Raw genomic sequence first — 19919 nt, forward strand, 5'->3', positions numbered from 1 at the left:
TCCTTCCAATTTGTCTTGAGTTCAGTGGTATCAGTTCGTCTCCCCCGTGCTGAATTGTTGATTACAACACACAAGTCCAGTGGCATTGTGCTTTCCCGGACAGCCGGTGCTGTATTAATATTCGAAAGGAAGCAATGAAACCTCCGTGACTCAGAGCTCACATTAGCATCCACTGCCCATGAAGATGTGACGTGGAAGCTGAGGTTTCATACATGTGGCTTTGAATGTTTAATTAGGTCAGGAGATGGATGTGAAAACATTCCCCATGCCCCCCGTCAGATGTTGGAGCTCTGGCCACAGGCTGGCTATGCCTGAACGGCTGCCTCTCACTTTCATGGACCCCGTGGGATCCATTTGAATTCCATGGCCCTACAGAAACCTGGAAGCCAGGAAACGAAAATGTAGATCAGCCTTGACCATAAGCATTAGTTGCCCACCCAGGGAGAGAAAGTTAGGTGCCAGGCAAGAAGGAATGCTAATGTATAGCAGGGAAATAATGGAGACATGGAAAACAAGACCAGCCTAGCTGGTTTGGCTCAGTGGAGATAGAGTGTCAGCCTGCGGACTGAAGGGTCCCGGGTTCAATGCCGGTCAAGGACACATGCCTGGGTTTTGGGCTCGATCCAGTAGGGGGCGTGCAGGAGGCAGCCGATCAATGATTCTCTCTCATTGTTGATGTTTCTATCCCTCTCCCTCTCCCTTCCTCTCTGAAATAAATAAAAATATATTTAAAAAAGAAAGACACTTCTAGCCATTGCAGAAGCACAAGTGTTTATTATCATTGGCCACAAGGGTTTTCGGTTATATGTCAGGAGATGAATGAGGGGATGTGGAAGTTGAGATTTATAGGGAATAATCTCAGCAGATTGATATGCTCATGGAATTAATTTTTCTTTTAAACCTCTGTTGGGATTCTTGGATTGCAGCTAAGTACTTTAGATCAAAATACTCTTATTTAGCCAGGAGCAACTTGGTAAACACCTATGTGGAGATTATATTTCTCTCCATACGCAACAAATTTGTATTCTAGACATAGCATTTTCATAAGGCCCCTATTCTGAATTCTTTGTTTCTGAATTCTTTGTTACAAGGCAAACCTCATAGTACTGTGGTTGACGACTTTCCACTCTCTGACTTAGGAAGCAGTCTAGTTTGTATCCTAAGTGTGCAGCGGGAGGAGGGGGCGGGGGGAGGGCAGGCGAGGAAGGGGATTGTTTATTCTTTTTATAAAAATACCAGCTAATGAATGTGGAAGAAATGACAGAATTAGAACAACTATAATTGCTGATGTAATTCTTGCTGCAGCAAGGATCAATAGATGTTTACACCACTGAGTGATTTGTTGGGAAACAAGCTATTCATGCTGTTTCGAAGTATCACCCTGCCGGTTGCTTATTAATTATGAGGTATTTTCAGCATGGAGAGGGAAGGTAATGTATCCAATTAATCAAATTTAGCCTCACCAACTGGACACATTACCATTATGTGTCTTCTGATATGGTCATTGTGATATGACATAATGGATATGCCAGGATGTTACCTGTATAGTATCCTTGCCAAAATATTTAACCTGAATCCCATCAGGAGGAAAAAATTGGACCTGTGTGTGGCCCAGATTGTGGGACATACTACTAGACAACTGGCTGGGACTTCAAAAATGTCATTGCCGTTCATGACCAAAAAGGTAATGTGTTGAGATAGTTCTAGATTGAAGGACACCAAGTAGACGTGACAACTAAATGCAATGGATGGTCTTTGGATTGTTGATCCAAAAAAGAAAGAAATTATTCTGAAGACTATTTTAGGATAATTGATACAATTGGATAGAAACTATTTATTAGATAATATCTTATCAATGCTAATGTTTTAGATATGGTGTTGGTTTTTTAGGAATATGTTCTTGCTCTTGCAAGATGAGTGTTGAAGATCAAGTGTCATGATGCCTGCCAGGTTTAGACAAAATACAGGCAGATGATAGGTAAACAAATAGACAAAGCAAATATAGCAACATATTAACAATTGGTGAATCTGGGTAAAGGGGATCTAGATATTCATTATATTCTTGCAAATTTTTCTGTAAATTAAAAAAAAATTTCAAAATAAAAGGTTAGATTGGAGCCCGACTAGCGTGGCTCAGTGGTTGAGCATTGACCTATGTATGTACCAGGAGGTCATGCGGGGGGCATGCAGGAGGCAGCCGATCAACGATTCTCTCTCTCATCATTGATGTTTATATCTCTCTCTCCCTCTCCCTTCCTCTCTGAAATCAATAAAAATATTTTTTTAAAAAGGTTAGGTTGGGAAAATTCACAAATATAATAAAAGGGTTGGGGGGGAGGTCATGATAATACAAAGATACTTTGTTACTTTTTCACTGTGAAATCGTACTAGTCACTAGCTCACCGACATTACCTCTTTGGAAAAGGGGAGAAAAGTGAAAATGATTTTCTACAAAAATCCAGTAGAGGTAGATGGTGAAAACTGATTGACTAGTGCAACAATCCTATCTAATAAAGAGGGAATATTGACCCTCTAATTGACCCTCATGCCATCGCAAAGATGGCGGCGCCCATAGCCAATAAGGAGGGAATATGCTATTGACTGCCCCGCCCTCAAAGATGGCGGCACCCAGTCCCCCTCAGCCCCCCAGCTGCCCGGGGCGACCTGAGGCTCAGGTAACCGGGGCCAGCTGAGGCTTTTGCTGCCGGCAGTGGCAGCAGTAGAGGTGTGATGGGGGCATCACCTTCCCCTGTTCCTATCTGTTTATTTACTAGAAATCTCGAGGAATAAGGTTCTAGATCTGAGGCTCATTTGGCATAACCAAAGGAATAGTTAAAAAAAACACAACACCCAAGTTATTAAGTGTAATTCACTTAATTAAAAAGTTTGATTAGGCTTACAGAGAGCTGCAGTGTGTTTAACATGAGTAATTGGAGCCTTTCAGTATTTCCAGACTGCAGTGATTTATCACTGTAATTATAACTCATTGTTTGATGATCCTAATTATGAGGAGAATCCTTCAGGTTTTATGAAATGAGGTGGGCCATGAATTAAAGCTCACAGCACATTGGAAAGAGCACATTTTGTCCTAAGAGGTTACTTAACCCAAGCACCCGTGTTAGCAGCATCCCCCGGAGTGAGGGCGTACCTGAGACGACAAAGGATTCCCTCCAGCGGGGTAGGGATAAGGACTGGACGCCGTTGGAATAACTCTCCCTGTAGCCAGACTGGCCAGCTACTTTCTGAACAAGTACTTTCCCTCCTGAATTATCGAGCACACCACTGTGAAGAGAAAAGAAATGTTTTGAAGAAAGAACAGAACAAATATTGTTTGATGTGATCAACAGAAGACCAAACCAGCCTCCATCTTTATTTAGAGATAGGAAAGCAGCGAGATTAAGAAAAGGGTCACCTTGACCTGCAGCCCAGCCCCCAAGAACGTGCCGCCTCCACATGGCCCAGCAGCCACCTCCCAGCCCCGATGTCCTTCTTTTTCTTATTGCAGGACCTGTTCGTTCCGTCAGGAATTTCTCTTTGCCACCGTGCCTCAAATTTCTTTTCCCTGGTTTCCTCATTCCCACTCGTTCTTTCTTTTTGATGTTATTAATCCTCAAAGATATGTTTCTGTTGAGTTTTAGAGAGAGTGGAAGGAAGGGAGGGAGGGGGAAAGAGAGAAAAACATTGATGTGAGAGAGACATCAGACGCCTATTGTTGTGTTGGCTGTTGTCATTTTTTTATTTGACAATCTAAGGCAGTGGTTCTCAACCTGTGGGTCGCGACCCCTGAAAATACATCCTGCATATCAGATATTTACATTACGATTCATAACAATAGCAAAATTACAGTTATGAACTGGCAATGAAAATAATCTTATGATTGGAGGTCACCACAATATGAGGAACTGTATTAAAGGGTCACGGCATTAGGAAGGTTGAGAACCACTGATAAGGGAAAAGAGGTCAGTGCTCCTGACTAAATAGTCAGGTTTTGGATGTTTGAAAAATTCTGCACATGCCCCAGCCAGGACAGGATCTAACCTGCAATCCAGGTATATGCCCTTGACTGTGACTCGAAGCTACAACCCTTCCATGCACAAGCTGACACTCTAACCAGTTAGCCACACTGGCCAGGGTCCCATTCGTTCTCTTAAGTAAAACCTCTTTCCTGACAATTTCCAATTTCATTGTGTGACATCACAGAATGAATCCAGTTATTTCAAAGGGTGTGGTATGAGGTTTTTAAAAGCAAATTATTCCTTTTATTTTGGGCTAGAAAGGTGTGCAGCTAAGTTAAACTCTTTAAAAGTGTCCTCAAACACTGGAATTGTTTATTTCATTTCTAGGTTTTGAAGGTTTTGGATCCTGACATGATGTAACTGACGCTCAGTTCTGGTTTCTGAATATCATTTTCACATTGTCGTCCCCTGGCCCCAGAGGTTAACGTGGCTCTTTGGGTGTCTGTAATTTATGGCACAGGGGAGCTAAAAAACACTTAGGTTTGTGTTTATCAACACCCTTCCTTCCCTCCAGGAGTAGTGGTTGCCATTTCTTGCTCACCCGCCTTATGGGAGTCAACAACGTTCAATACTCAGCTTCATGACCCAGAAGAAAAGAAAGTGATAATAATACTTAGCATGTACAGCACTAAATTGCTTTAAAATCATCCCCATATATCTGCGATTTTCAACCAGTGTGCTGCAAGAAGTTTTAAAACATCCCAAACCTGACTATTTTCAGGGGCACTGACCTCTTTTCACTTAGATTGTCAAGTAAAAAAATGACAACAGGCAACACAACAATAGGTGTCTGGTGTGAATGAATCAAAATCATACCAATTGTTTTGGCAGGTCGGCAAAAAATCTAGTATATTTTTTGGTGTGCCGCAGAATTTTAGTAATTAGTTTAGGTGTGCCAGGAGAGGAAAAAGGTTGGAAATACTGGTAGCTGCCGTATATGGTATCTCCGAGTCCCTCAGCAAACCCATGAGTTGTGGAGTTGAGTGAATGTGTTATTCCCAGATCGTAGAAACAGACTTAGAGAGGTTAGTGACTCCAGATTTTGTAACTAGTAAATTTCAAGGCAGGGATTTGAACCCAGGTCTAAGTGACCTGGAATCCTGGGTCTGTCCCACTGGTCACAGTGGCCTCTTGGGTTCAAAAGCACAGGTACCTCCTGGCGCCAACTCCTCATGTCCTTGCAACTCTGCTGTTGCTTCTCTCAGGAGCTCTCAGAATCCGTGACCTCACTTCTCCCGGCTGCAGCAGGGCTGGTCTCAGCTCCCCTGACAGACCCTGGTTTTCTCACTGTCTCAGTTCAAGCTGCAATGTTTGCTCTTAGAACCTGGTTCCCACTTCTGCCTCACTGGATCCCTAGCCCCGCCTTCCCCACCGAGATTGACAGGACTTCCCTAGGCCCCTTCCTAGCAACACCGTAAGTCCTGCCTCCCAGTTGAGACTCTGATTTCTTTTTTGTTTTTTAAAGATATATTTTATTGATTTTTTACAGAGAGGAAGGGAGAGAGATAGAGAGTTAGAAACATCGATGAGAGAGAAACATCGATCAGCTGCCTCCTGCACACCCCCAACTGGGGATGTGCCCGCAACCCAGGTACATGCCCTTGACCGGAATCGAACCTGGGACCTTTAGTCCGCAGGCCGACGCTCTATCCACTGAGCCAAACCGGTTTCGGCGAGACTCTGATTTCATTTCATCTTGTGTTGTTGCCTAAACATTTCTTGAGTTAATTTGGTCTCCGGCTAGATTGGAAATTCTCGTATGGGAATGACCGTGTTTCATGCTTCTGTGATTAGCAGGCCTGTCGATGGTGTTGGGCTCTGCTACCCAAAGCCAACTGGTAAGCTTTAGGGTTGTGGGAGCTGGTTCATGTCACATCAGTAGCTGGAAATCAGACACGATGGGAGAATTTATTCCACCCAAATCGGTAAATCAACAACCCCAACCTTTTTGGAGAGCCGGTGGTTAAACATTTACCGGCATACCAGTGGGGTATCCGGAAACTTCTAATTTTAAAATAAATTATCCCGTGGTCTCTTTACTCATAATTAATGGGGGAAATAAAAATAACTTATGGCTTTTTATTTTCCCCCAGAGAAATTATTCTGCTCTTGGATTTATGTTCCATTGTATTGAGGAAGTATGTGTGTGCCCTCCCTGTACCGGCCACTCAGAGTGAGGGAGGGGGCCCGTGCTGTGCTTTCCTCGGGCTGTTGGAAAGGCTTGTGGAGGCCTCCAGGGTTCTTACGATGGACTTGTGGACGTTACGTAAGACTGAAAACCCAGACTCAGGGAAAGGTGTAGGTGTAGACCTATTGTGCTCCCGTGAGGTGCTCTGGTTGTAGAAGAGCATGAGCCTCATCTTATGGACTTAACTGGAGGGTGAGGACATTCCCAGACATTCTCCCAGAGAAGGGCAGATCCCGGGAGGCCAGTGGCCTGTAAACTACAGGAGGCAACAGCAGTCCAGGGAGGCGAATGCACCAGGCCCTTGACCACCCTAGGAGATCCTGGAGGAGGGACAGAGCCTGAAGTGTGTCACCTGGGCTCTGGGCTGGAATCGTGGACATGACTTCTCATCCTGAATGTGCAACTAACTAGCAACTTAATGGACTTCCCTGTGCTTCAGTTCCTCTTCTAACAAATGGGGACGCTAGTAGCAGCCTCATAGGGTTGAGATGATGCTAAAAGGCGAGAATTACAGTGTAAGGATTACTGCCCTTCTGATGACGTCTTTGGTGAGGTCACATGAACTCGCATGGCTCTGTCCTGCATAGGAAACATGGAAAGGCCAGAGAGAACCAGAGTGGTTGGTGGAAACCAGTGCCAACCATCTCAGATCACAGTTGGAAAAATACAGGCACCTTAAGACAGGCTCAGCCTCTGCAACAGAGGTCTGTGTCTACACAGACACATGGGAGAGAGCTGATGTGGTGGAGCTGTGGGCACGCCCATGGGCGTGAAGGATGAATGTGAGCATGCACACACGTGCAGGTATGTTTGGGAGGCATGCACGTGTGTATTAGTGCACGTGCAGGTGTGTATATAAATCTTTACATACCTCTTTTCTTTTGGCATGAAATTGACTTCAGAGTGAAAGCAAAATAATGTTATTCCATAGTCTGGAGTTAAGAAACAGCGTTTAGTGTTGTTTTTCTTTAATATTCCTCTACTTGTCTCTAATAGAGCCTCTGTAGTCCTGTCACATTGAACGATCTGTTAATTCCTTCTCTCTCTGCAGTGATGGGGAAAAGAGGAGTACGGCCAACAAAATCTAGTAATTCGTACAACTGTTTTTACACGTAGATTTTTTTTTCTTTTCTTACTGCTTTTTCAATTTCAGAGAAGCTACTTGCTACATACCTTGAAGGGAAATGCATTTTACATCTTCTCCCCCCTCTCTGGAGAGGTACAACCGAATAATCAACCGGCTGGTGTGCCAGGAAGGAAAGGGGAAAGATACCAGAAGCCTGAATAATTTAGACACTCCATCCAGTATCCAGTGTCCATGCCTGAGTCAGGAGCCACGTCTCACAGCAGGGCCTGTGGTGGTTAGAACTGTAGGCACTGATGTGGCTTTGCGTCCCCATGTGCTGCTACATTTTAATAGTGTGGCTATTCAACTTCTCTTCATCTTAAGGTGTGGTTAATCGTAATCGATACCGCATAGGGCAATGGTGAGGTTTAAGTAAGATAACATAGGTGGGGTGCTTGACACATACACATTAACCTTATTATCAAAGATATTAAGTAAAGCCCTAGCCAGTTTGGCTCAGTGGATAGAGCGTTGGCCTGTGCATTTGATTCCAGTCAAGGGCACATGCCCGGGTTTCAGGCTTGATCCCCAGTAGCGGGTGTGCAGGAGGCAGCTGATCAATGATTCTCTCTCATCATGGATGTTTCTATCTCTCTCTCTCCCTCTCCCTTCCTCTCTGAAATCAGTATTAAGTAAGTGTACGTTCCCTTTAGGCAGGGACTTAGTCCAAAGCATGCCATGCCTCCTGGCCTCCTGCCTGGTCTCAAACCAACAGCCGACCAAGCAGCACCACCGCCCCCTCCTCCTCACTCTTCCTGTCCCACGGTCTGCGGCATCACCGTGGCTGGGACATTTCTTCTCCAAACGTCTGGGCCTGCCTTCGTCTCATCCCTAGCACCTCCTTGCTCAGCACACACAGGCATTTACAGCATCAAGAACTTTGGTGTCCTTGTCAGGAACCCGTCTCCATTGAGGGGTACAGAGGAGGGCACCCTGCTGTCCACAGAGCACTGGGGAAGGAGGTCCAGGACCACCCGCGGCTCCTGTGGAGTCCAGAGGGGCAGGCGGGCCACATGGAATCCAGGTGCTCAGTTACATTCGTACATTTTTGTTTGCTACATCAGGCAATCCTGCCCTGGCTCCCCGCCCACACCCTGATTGCTAGCTGTTAAGTAGCTCCGTGCGACCCACCTGTGAACCGCAGCGGCACACACGCTGGAGGAGGAAGCGTAGACGTTCGTGCCGTACACGTGGTACTTGGGGTCTTGGCATCCTGCCGGGCATTTCACAATGAACTCGGGATTGATGATCTTCCCAGCTTGAACATCACAGTTGATCTGAGGCACCGCTGAGAATATAAAATAGATCAAACTGACACCCTGTGCTATCAGCTTATATGGGGTGACTCTGTCAGGTCATAGCTATTCATTTAGTTAATCACGAAGAGCCAGAGCCTGGGCTGACCCTAGGTCCCCTCCATGTAATGAAAGCAAAGATATAATTAATTAGGACAGCCCTCAGACCAGACACACAACAAACACCCTCTGTTGCATTTAACTGCCGAGAGCAAAAGCAAAAGGCTCATTCCTGTGTTTATCTGGGCAATCAATTAATTGAAGAGAACTCTGGGAAAAGACCTGTTCCAGTGACCAGAAATACCACCGGAGCCCTGGCTGGGGCGCCCTGGTGTTTCCGGTTCTCTGGAGCTCGCCCCGGGAGAGAGAAAACTCGCAGACAACCTCCCCAGAGAAGGAGGGCTTCTCCCCGAGAAGGAGAGCTGCTCCAGGAAAGGCAAACAAGGATGCAGGGGCCTCGGGCTCCGCACTGGCCAGGCCAGGCTGGCTGTGGCAGAGGCCCCGGGCTGGAGCCCCTGGGAGGCCTGGGACTGGCCGGGCCAGGCCAGCGGGAGGAGGCTTGAGTGTGTCCCATGGGGGTGTGGGATGAGATGGCAGGTTTTGGGACAGGGGCGATAGACAATGGAAGTGATCTCTTTGTCTTGGTCTAGGCCAGTGGTCGGCAAACTCATTAGTCAACAGAGCCAAATATCAACAGTACAACCATTGAAATTTCATTTGAGAGCCAAATTTTTAAAATTTAAACTATATAGGTAGGTACATTGTTATTAACTTAATTAGGATACTCCTAAGGCTTAGGAAGAGCCACACTCAAGGGGCCAAAGAGCTGCATGTGGCTCACAAGCTGCAAACTGAGGTACATGCTCTTGACTAGAATTGAACCCGGGACCCTTCAGTCCACAGACTGACGCTCTATCCACTGAGCCAAACCAGTTTCGGCCATAAAATTATTTTCGTTGCTACTTCATAACTGTAATTTTGCCACTGTTATGAATCGTAATGTAAATATCTCAGGGGTCGCGACCCACAGGTTGAGAACCGCTGGTCTAGAGGCTGGGTCTGAGGTCTGTGGTCAAGAGGGAATCTTTCCTCATCTGCCTCCACACTTGGTGGAAAGCTGGGAGCTCCCTGCTGAGCGCCCAGGAGAAGCTCGTTCATCCTCCCCTCCCCTCCCCACCTTTTTGGCTGTGACTGTAATTGCCAGGCTAGCGCTGTCCAGTGGAGTAGGCGAGTCTTCCGAGCTGAAAACTTGCTAGGGGTGCGGCAGGGAGAGGCTCTAATGACAGGACCTACAAGGAAGTGCGGCTGCATCTTCCCTGAAAAAATTTCCCTCTAAAACTCCCGAGGGAAAAGGTCTCCTAGATGACACTACCTGATGCCCTTTGAGCTGGGAATGTTTCCCGCTCTGGGCTCATTCTTCAGAGGAGACTCTGAAACGTGAGCACAGTTCAAGGAGTAAGCAGGCTCACGGGGGTCTGGAAACTACCAGATGAAGGGATGGCTGGCAGACATGGGCTGTTTGGCCCTAAGAAGGAGAGAAATTGGAGGCAAGTGACAGCTGTCTCCACAAGGAGGACCATTGTGTGCTGACACCAGGGGGCAGAGTTAGAATTAAAGGGTAGACAAGAGTGGCCAGGAAACACTTACCTGGTAAAAATAGAGTTTGCCCTTGAGTGGGCCGCCCCATGAGCAGTGAATGGGCTCAAGTGTGCGAGGAGGGACTGGACAATCGAGGAGGGGATTTCCACAGGGGGCGGGAGGTAGAACGAAAGCCCCACCCAGTGCCAGGAGTCTGTGATTACATACATGCACACGGGTCAGGAGCTCTGCCAGGCCACCCACCCTCTAACTGGGTTCCTGAGATGGTCTCAGAGCTGCTAATGGCTTCCAGCTGTAGTCAGAGCGCACACTGGTTTCCTTAACCCTTACCTACCTGAGTGGGGCAGAGCGGCACCTTACTCAGACTGAAGAGAACCGGGTGGTAGGACGCCTACTCTTTCCTTAAACACCCCTCCCTGACAGTCTGGGCTGGGCCAGTAGGGGAGCCCTGCTCCTGGGAGCCCAGGGGCTGAGTTTGATCACAGGCTAAAACAACTTGTGGTCTAGGTTAAGGAGAGGAGCACTGTGCTTAAAACAGTTTTGTGGTTTCATTCTTCCCGCCACAGGTTGCCTCCTCTCCGGAGTTATTTTCTTTTTATCTTTCATTCTTTTAAACCCTGATACTCAAGGCTGCATTTACTATTTTGAGTACTTTTTTTTTTAAAGGCAATTTGGGAGCTGATGATGCCAGTGTAGTCTCTCCTTAAACTGGCTCGCTGTTTGATCCCTGGGTGTAGCTCGGTGCGTCCAGTTCTCCTCCTGTCTGCCGATCACATCCCCACTCCCAAATGCACCTCCTCCGTTAGAAACTAAAGGAAATCATCCCTTCTTGGTTCATTGACAAGCTCTGTGAACTGGGGTTCAATTTGGATGTAACTTTGGCTCTCTAAGATTTTGTATCTCCTGGCAGGCCAACCCAAATCTTCGGAAGCGGAGTAAATGGGCTCCATCCTTACTGTATGAGTTCTACATGATGACTAAACCTATTGAGAGACTTCAGGGTGTACTGAGCACATGCAGTGGGATGTCTCATGAAATAGTTGGTTTAAAAAGATAAGGGGGAAAATGTTCCATAGGAATATTTTGCTTCCTGCTCATCAAATTCTCCTTTAACCCCTTCCCCAACAATTTTTTTGTTAAAAACGTTTCTTTTTCAGACTAATTTTTTTATTTTGGTTCTATATAGTATTTTTGATGCTGGTTATGAAAACAGTTTGTAACTCGTCTTCCTACAGACCATATTTTTTTACCATATTTTCTTAGTATACTCGTCGACGACTGAAAAAGAACATTTTGTGAAAACGAGTATACACGTTTCTGCCGGGGAAGGGGTTAAGGCAGTGGTTCTCTACCTTGGCTGCACATTAGAATCACCTGGGAATCTTTTTAAAATCCTGATTTCTGGGCTTCATCCTCCAGAAATTCTGTTTGTTACTAATGTTGTGGCCCCACCCCCTAACAAAGAAACAGAATTTCCGGAGGACGAGGCCCAGAAATCAGGATTTTAAAAAGATTCCCGGGTGATTCTAATGTGCAGCCAAGGTTGAGAACCACTGCTTTAAGGGGCATTGTTTTTTTTTCTTTGTTTGGTCTTGTTTGCACATAGACCTGAGAAGTACCTTAAATAAAATCTGCTTTATCTGCACCCAAATGGGTTAGCAAAACTGGTGGATCAGCTCATCCCACAGGGAGGAAAAACGAAACCACGCACCCAGGTTTATGCACTTTGGAAAAACAAAGTGCAATGGCAAAGTGTAGCTAAAGGTCGCATATCTGTTAGGTGTGTACAGAAAACCAAGCTGGGGAGAGAGGAGCTAATTAAAAAGGTCAGAGTTACTGTCCAAGTCACTGGGAATGATGATGTCTAACTCCAGCTGGGGAGAAGCAGCCATTTGCCCCTTTGGCAGCTCACGCTGGAGTCAGTGGAAGCCATGGTTTACCTCTCGACAGTCTCCTCGCAGTTATTTGTGAAACTGTCTGTTGTCCCATAACCTTCCAAGCATCTTCCCCTTTTCTGCTTCAGGCCCGTATGAAGTGACTTATCTTTGCATTTCCTCTGGGTACTTTTGAGCGATTCCATCTTTTAGCTTGGGTTTCCCTTCTGTCTTTCTCTTTTGTTGCTTAGGTTCACTTTCATATCTCCCTTCCCTCCTCTGGGTTTTAGCTCAAAAGTGCAGGAAAAAAGCCTCGCTTAGGAGGACAAGTCAAAATTAAGGCAGCTCAAGAAGTCTCATTCCCAGGTCTGAAGGGACAGGAAGATATTTGACAAATGTCAACACAGAGACCCGAGTGCCGGGGATGCCGTGTCCCTGCTGCTCACTCAGGTGAGAACTTATGCAGAAGCCACAGAAAGGTTTCCTCCCAGGAGCATTTGGAAACAACAAGAATTGAGACTCTCCCATCCTTTCTGAGCCGATGGTTGCTGGTGCGAGTGAGGGAACTTGGGCTAAAGTCACAGAGGTCCTGGGGGAGCCCAGAATTGCTTCACTGGGGCCTTTGCACAGACCTGTTCCTTGGCCACCTGCTCTGCTTCTCTCTCATAGGATTCCTTTAGGTTACCTTGACCTCTCAAGGTCACGGTCATGGTCACAATGACAGAGCTCACGTTGGAGCATCTCAGAATCTGCCAAGGATCCCTTCCTCATGGTTCTTGGCACCAGCCACAGGGAAAAGAGCAGAAGCACTTGCAGCCCAGATGGTTAGAACTGTGGGATAGCCTTTAGATGGCTACTCATTGAGATAATGTGTCTGTCGTATTGATCTCCAAGAGTTCCTGGGAAAAAGAGGTATTGCCTGAGCCACTATTTTCATGCAACATTGGGATCTTAAAGGTGGAACTGCAAATGTTTCTGTTCTGCATCGAGTCTCCTGCCGGGTCTAGTGACAGAGGTATGATTGAGGGATGTCACATGCAATCAGCCAGGGACGTACCAAGCCACATCAGACTGTGTGCGCTACTTCTTTTTTTGCCGTTCATCTTTTCAATGATCCTAGGCAAGCCCATTGCTTCTGGAAAACACATTTCCTAACCAATTTGAGAAGGCCATTGTAAGTTTGCCTCCTGGACATCAATGAGGAGGAATTATTATAACATAAAAGCACTTATGCATAAACAGTTTTGATAGTAAATGGTTCTGTTGGACTGTGGTATTCAAATAGAGTAAAATCCCATTTTAGGAGATTTATGCAAAAAGTTAGCTTAACAAAATGAAAATGACCATGAAGTAAAATTGGAAAATGCATGCACTTTTCTCCTTGATCCTGAGCTTCAGTGGCCAGATCATGTTAATTCTTCCTGTCTACTGACTTACGTCGTAAAGCATTTTTCCTCATTTTTCTTAAGCAGCCTCTGATCACTTTGGATTCAAACAAATTTGGACCTTTGGCCAGTAGCTTTTTTCTGCCTTGAGGAAAAATTCCAGAATCCTTCAGGCCTTTCCACAGTCCCCTCCATGGAATGTGCCCTACTGTCCCCGTAGTTTTCCGAAGCAGATTTGGCTTGTGCATTTCTCACACCTGGAACTCTTTCTCCTTTCATGTGTTTAAATGATACGACATTTTCTGTGTCCCAGTTCCAGTTAATAGTTCACTCATCTACTAGAATATATACTCCATGAGGGCAGGATTTTTGTTTGCTGCCCAACAGAGTGTGTGTCGGTGATTGATGAAACCAATCCATTAGCAAGTCCTGCTGTTCCAGATCCGCTATTTCTCTCTACCTCCACCTTGGTCCAAGTCACTGACATTTCCTGTCTCAGCTATTAACCCAATAAATAGCCTCCTGTCTTGTCTTCTCCCTTCCACGTTACATATCCTTTGCCTCAGTCCTTTCTCCATTGAACAGCCAGTGGGATGCTTTTAACAGCATAATCAGATTTCATCATTCTCCTGCTTAAAACCCCTCATTGGCTTTCTGTTGCCCTCAGGATAATGCCAAAGCTCCTTAAGGCGATCTGTAAGGCCTTAAAGGATTTGGTCCCTGAATTCTTCTCTACTTAATCTCCTAACACTGTTACTTGATGATGAAAAGGTGTCAGTCCGCAAAGGCCTGAAAGAAAACCTTCTGACCAGAAGGAAGAGCCAGGGCAAAACCTCTCATGTGGGAATGGGCTCGGTGGTGAAAGAACATAAATCTTCAAGCTGCACAGTATTCTTCCCAGGAGGAATTTCCTGACAAGCCTACTTAGGACAGAGGCTGTGCTTCCAAGGGCCTGCATGGGGAAGAGTCTACCTGGAAAACGGGCTTGTTGAACGGGCGAGAGAAGGTTGTGTGTAAAATGGTGAAGAAGAGAGGGTGAGGATGTAATGAGGTGCTGATGGAAGATCTTGTGTTCCACGAGGTGACTCCTTTTGATCCTTAAAAATCTGAAAGGCTCCAAATATGATAAAATGTCCAATGAAGGGAAGTTTCTTTGAGGAGTTGCTCAAGTAGCTGAGTCACAGGGCAGAGCTGGACAGGAAGGCCATGGGGAACACAGGATGGGCGGGCTTGGTAGATAAAACTGAGGAGTGCAGGTCAGGTTCCCCATAAGTCACAGGGAGAGCTCCAGACTTCTAAAAAGGTTATGGAATTGGTATTTACACAGATACAACCTGACATCCGAGGAGCCGTGTGGCCAAGCAAATATTGGATGGCACCACTCCAGATGATGAAACTACAGCTTTGGTCAGTGATGGGGCTGGATTTGAACCCAGATGTTTCTGGTTCTTACACTGTATCGCATCCTCTCCTGAGCCAAGCAAGCCTTTGCCAGGAAGATGTGCAGCATGGGTAGGGAGGGGTCAGGAGGGGGAGGGGGAGTGGTTAAAGAAATATTTTCCCTTGGCCATTAAAGGTTTCTCAAGAAGAATATATATATAAGCAACAGTTTGGGGAAAACAGGACACATGGTGGAAGTAGCTGATAAAGACACACCTGGTGAAGCGCACTTGCCTCGGCAGATAACACCAAGCCCAGGCTTTAAGCACTTCAAAGTCTGTTCAGATCGGTCCTTCTAACCAGCGCTTTTGCCGTGGAAGGATGGCGATGAAGCAGTGAGTGGATAACAGAGTTAACTTTTCTGTAGCAACTTACCTTCTGGACAGCTGCAGAAGTTTGTGATTAAAAATAACCCACTTTTAGTTTACAAAGACCATCAGACACATTTTTTCACTTGACCCTTTGAGAACCCTGAGAGGCATACTGTCCTCATTTCCAGAGAGGTAAGCTGATTGCTCAGACTCGGGGACCAATGAAGTGGCAGAGCCAGGATCTGAAATCAGATCCTCTGACTCTAAGCCCGAAACTTTGCCATCTCTACCTGGCCTCCTCTTCTATAAGTGAAGAGAAGGAGTTAAACTGCTGCTTCCCTACTCTGATGCCACAGGGCTTTTCTGACTGAAGGTCACTGACAACTACGGGTGGGTGAATGCAGGATATGTCTTGTGAATAGGTTGTGTGGATGTGCATGTGTTTTTTTTTTTGTGTGTGTGTGTATTTCCATCTGTGCATTTATCCCAAATACCTGCAAGTCAACTCTTCTGGTGTAATTTTCCTTAAATTGGTTTCCTGTTATTTCTGAGAATTGCTATGGGTAGAATTTACATAACGAAACATCTTTAACACTGAGAGAGTTCACCTCCCTTCTCACCCACACATCAGAAGAGGCTAGAGCCCTAACGGGTTTGGCTCAGTGAATAGAGTGCCGGTCTGGGGACTGAAGGGTCCCAGGTTCGATTCTGGTCAAGGGCAAATGCCTGGGTATTGGGCTCAATCCGCAGTAAGGAGTGTGCAGGAGGCAGCCAATCAATGATTCTCTCTCATCATTGATGTTTCTTTCTCTTCCTCTCTGAAATCAATGAAAGAAGAAGAAGAGGGCTAGAAAGTGAATCCTCTTCTGTTTTCATGGTCTGAGAGAGGGCACATGCACCCGTCTGTAGGGAGAGCACACTGGTGTTGGCACCAGTTGTCTAAGGAGCAGGCAGACACTGCTGGTTACTTACAAGTTGTTACAGCTAACAATATGGGAACCTACTCAAGAAGCCAAATGCATGTTATACCAAAATCCCATAACCTCAGAGTTGTATCTCTCTTCATCAGTATCCAATACACGAAAAAACCAAATCTCAGAACAATGGCCTTTCCATACCTGAGGCAGTACCTCTAGGAATCATCTATTCTTTCAGGGTTGATTGGGAAAGTCTTTCCCTGCCTTACAAGGTATTAAGGTTAACTTATTGGAGAGAACTATGTGAATTAAACGTTGTACATTTCACTCCAGGGTAAGACTATTTCAACAGACTTCAAATATAATAAAAACATTTCAGAAGGTAGCCTCACTGCCCGTGGAGAAGAGCTTGCTTTTATTTATCTTGCTGATCGCTGTGTTCATCATCTAGATTTTCTGCTCGGAAAACTCTCAGTTCCCACCCCCTAACATGTGGCTTATCACATCACCATATTTTCTAAATCAAATCAAGTGTGACTGACTCCAAACTGCCAGTTGTCAGGGGCAAAAAAATGAGGAAGAACAAAGCTTCTCAGACTGGCATTGCCAGGTCTGAACCCACCTTCCAGCTGCATCTCCCATGACACCCCGACCCTTAAACAAAACCACTCCACTCACTGTTTCCCCAGGAAACTTCTATGTGCTCCCCATGATATCTGGGCTTAGTCCAGCTAGAGAGCCCTGCCATCTACCTCTGCCTGTAAAATTCTTCTTCTTTTTCATGTCCTTCCTTGGACGCTCTTTCATGAAACTAGTATGAATCCTGTTGTAGTTTATAGTGGTTTATTGTTCATGTGTCCATCCATCCAGCAAATTCCTAATGAGCAATAAGCATATCTGCATGGTGCGTTTGGTTTGGTTAGGAAGACAGACTGTAAAAGAGATCTTACAATAATCCGCGATAAGTATATAGTAGAGGAAGTGTAGCACACACAGGAGCCACCTAAACTAGTTCTGTATGTGTGTGTTGGCATTTGGAGTTGGGTCCAGGAAGGCTTTCCTTTGCATACATTTATTTTATCTTCTCCAAGGTTGGATGCCCACTGAAGTCAGAGATGGACGGAGTTAATAACCACAGCTCTCACCTGTGTAACGCTAGCTCCTCTGAACCCGTTTTGGACCAAGGCCATTGCATCTGGACTCTTCCAGGGCTTCCTTACAAGTAGAAAAGCCATTTTACAAGTTAATAGATTTTCCCCTCTCTAGCACAGACATTCTGCGATGCAGGGATGTTCTGGAGCCAGTGGTTGGCATAATATATGTGGAAATGTTCGATGGGTTTACTACAGTATGTGCTGAGAGGCTCTGACTTGTGTAGAACATTTTCTGAATGTGTAATCTATACTTAACTGAAGTTCATTCTTAAAATCTGTAGTCATGACTGCCTTAGGAGCACAGTGCCAGGAACACACGGACACCCTTCAGTCGGTATTGGTAGCCTTCAGCAGTCAAGAGAAATGCAGCCACTTTTGGTCATTTGTTCCAGACTGCTGGGGTGGGTTGTGCTGACTGAATCCACCATGGAGCTGCCCCTGGGGAAGGTCAGCTCTGTGTCCATAGCATCAGGAACAGGAGAGCCTTGGAAAGTCACCTCTGAAAACAAACTCGATAAAACTCATTCCATTCAGTGAGGTGAACCTTCCCATGGACTATCCAACAGGTTAATTTATGAAGACATTAATTTATGCTATTCTTATTTCCCCTCCCCCCTTTATTATTCTAAGATGGTAGGCAGGCTTTCATGATCTCAGGGTCCTCCCTGATGGTTCTAGATTGCACAAGGCATCCAGGGGCTGGGGCAGGGAAGGAGGAAGTCCTGTAGTGTTGGAATTGGACTTTTTTTTTTTGCCCTGACAATTGGCAGTTTGGAATCAGTCACACTTGATTTGATTTAGAAAATTCGGTGATGTGATAAGCCACATGCGATGGAGTAAAACCGTACCCAATACAACTGTGTCTGTGAAAACGAAACATTAGCTTGGCATGAATGGTCATATACCACTGGGAGTAGAGCTGTAAGAAGGCATCCTTTTTTTCCATCTTTGCTTTTCCCTTTTTAAAACTCCCATGCCGGATGATTTTCAACATATACCAACTTCTGGGTCCCAAGGGCCCCCACTGGGGCCATGAGAAGACCAAATAAAGGAAAGAAGGAAAAGGTGATGACAAGAAAATAAAGAAATAGGGAGGAGAGAAAGAGACAGTTACCTAAACAACAGTGATCCTATGCGTAGACAGAATAGATACACCGGTAAGGCATATCGCCTCAGGCCAAGCCAAGGGAAGAAGCTCATCCTGGTTCCTCTCTTTCCCATTATCCCCGTGTCTCTTCTGCTTCATTCCCTATTCAGTCAGCCCTTGGTCATCCAACAGCTTCATCTGCCTCCAGGCAGCAGACCTTTCATTCCTTCGTCCTGGCTCACTGGGAGGAGGCCTTGGGGAAAGTGTCTAGGGTTGAGCCTCACGTGGACCTGAGTTTCAAATCTGGCTCTGCCAGCTGGCTGGACCATGTCTTGGACAGCAGATCCTCAAGAGCTGAGAGCAGTGAGTGCCACATGTGTAGCAAGGGTCAGTAAATTACCCACTGACCCAAGCCCTCAAATTGCCTCCTCCTTGTTATGTGACCTCTAGTCTCCTGGGTCGTGAGGACTTCTAGTCTGGAACAAATGCTGGTGAAAATCGAGGCTGGATAGAAGAGGTCAGAGGACACTGAAGAGAACCTGTCCACACCCCCTGATCTTGGGTCTCTCTCTAGTCCACCAGTTCTCAAACTTTACTGGGCGTTGGAGAGCTTGTTAGATTGCTGTCCTCCTTCTTCCCCCTAGAGCAGTGGTTCTTAACCTTCCTAATGCCACGACCCTTTAATACAGTTCCTCATGTTGTGGTGACCCCCAATTTCATTGTGACAAATTGAACATAATTAAAGCACAGTGATTAATCACAAAAACAATATGTAATTATATATGTGTTTTCTGATGGTCTTAGGCGACCCATGTGAAAGGGTCTTTTGACCCCCGCAAGGGGTCGCGACCCACAGGTTGAGAACCGCTGTGTTAGAATTTTTGGATTCGGGTCTGGGGTAGGTGGGGCAGAAGGTTCCAGGTGATGCTGCTGCTGCTGGTCCAGGAACACCCTCAGAACCACTGACCCAGTCCGTTTCACACTGAAGCCAAAGTGATTTGTTTAAATCCCTGCTTTTCTGATGTTGCTTTTCTGCTCAAAACCCATTAGTAGCTCCTTGTAAGAAATATTTTGAAGTGTCAACTGTAAGAGTAAAGTGATCCGTAAACATTCCCTCCAGAAGGAGTCAGAGGTGCCTAGGTTTACGAGCGACAGCTGCGAGGTGTGCATATCTCTCAAGGAGATAAGAGAAACTGTAATTGCTCTGTTTTCCACTTTACTGTATAAATTTGTGTGACCTTCTTGGTAGGCACTTTCATTCCTCCTGCGTGTAAATCTGAAATGCTTACTCACTGATACATTGTATTCTCTTTCTTTTCTCTTTATGTGTTGGTACAAAGGGTTTTTGTTGTTGTTGTTGCCAAGATTGTTTTATTTCTCTAATACAACCCTGTCCACTTTACTCTTCGCTGAACCACTGTGCCAACCTAGGCTGATGCAATTAGATTATCCACCCCCTCAACCCCTCCCGCCACCCCCAGAATCTGGGATTAACTGAGAGACGAGAGAGAGAGAGAGAGAGAGAGA

At 45.8% G+C, this 19919-nt stretch overlaps 1 protein-coding gene across 1 annotated transcript in view; it reads right to left on the bottom strand.

Moving 5' to 3' along the window:
- The window catches only part of VIT (vitrin), an 89160-nt gene that overhangs the window by 42190 nt on the left and 27051 nt on the right, over nt 1-19919 (bottom strand). Inside the window, exons 4-5 of the mRNA XM_006776927.2 lie at nt 8462-8618; nt 3149-3282 (exon numbers count right to left, since the gene is read on the bottom strand). Of these exons, the coding sequence (XP_006776990.1) occupies nt 3149-3282; nt 8462-8618 (291 nt within the window). The remainder of the gene's footprint in view (nt 1-3148; nt 3283-8461; nt 8619-19919) is intronic.

Source organism: Myotis davidii, unplaced genomic scaffold (genome assembly GCF_000327345.1).
Source record: "Myotis davidii unplaced genomic scaffold, ASM32734v1 scaffold1149, whole genome shotgun sequence".
Taxonomy (NCBI): domain Eukaryota; kingdom Metazoa; phylum Chordata; class Mammalia; order Chiroptera; family Vespertilionidae; genus Myotis; species Myotis davidii.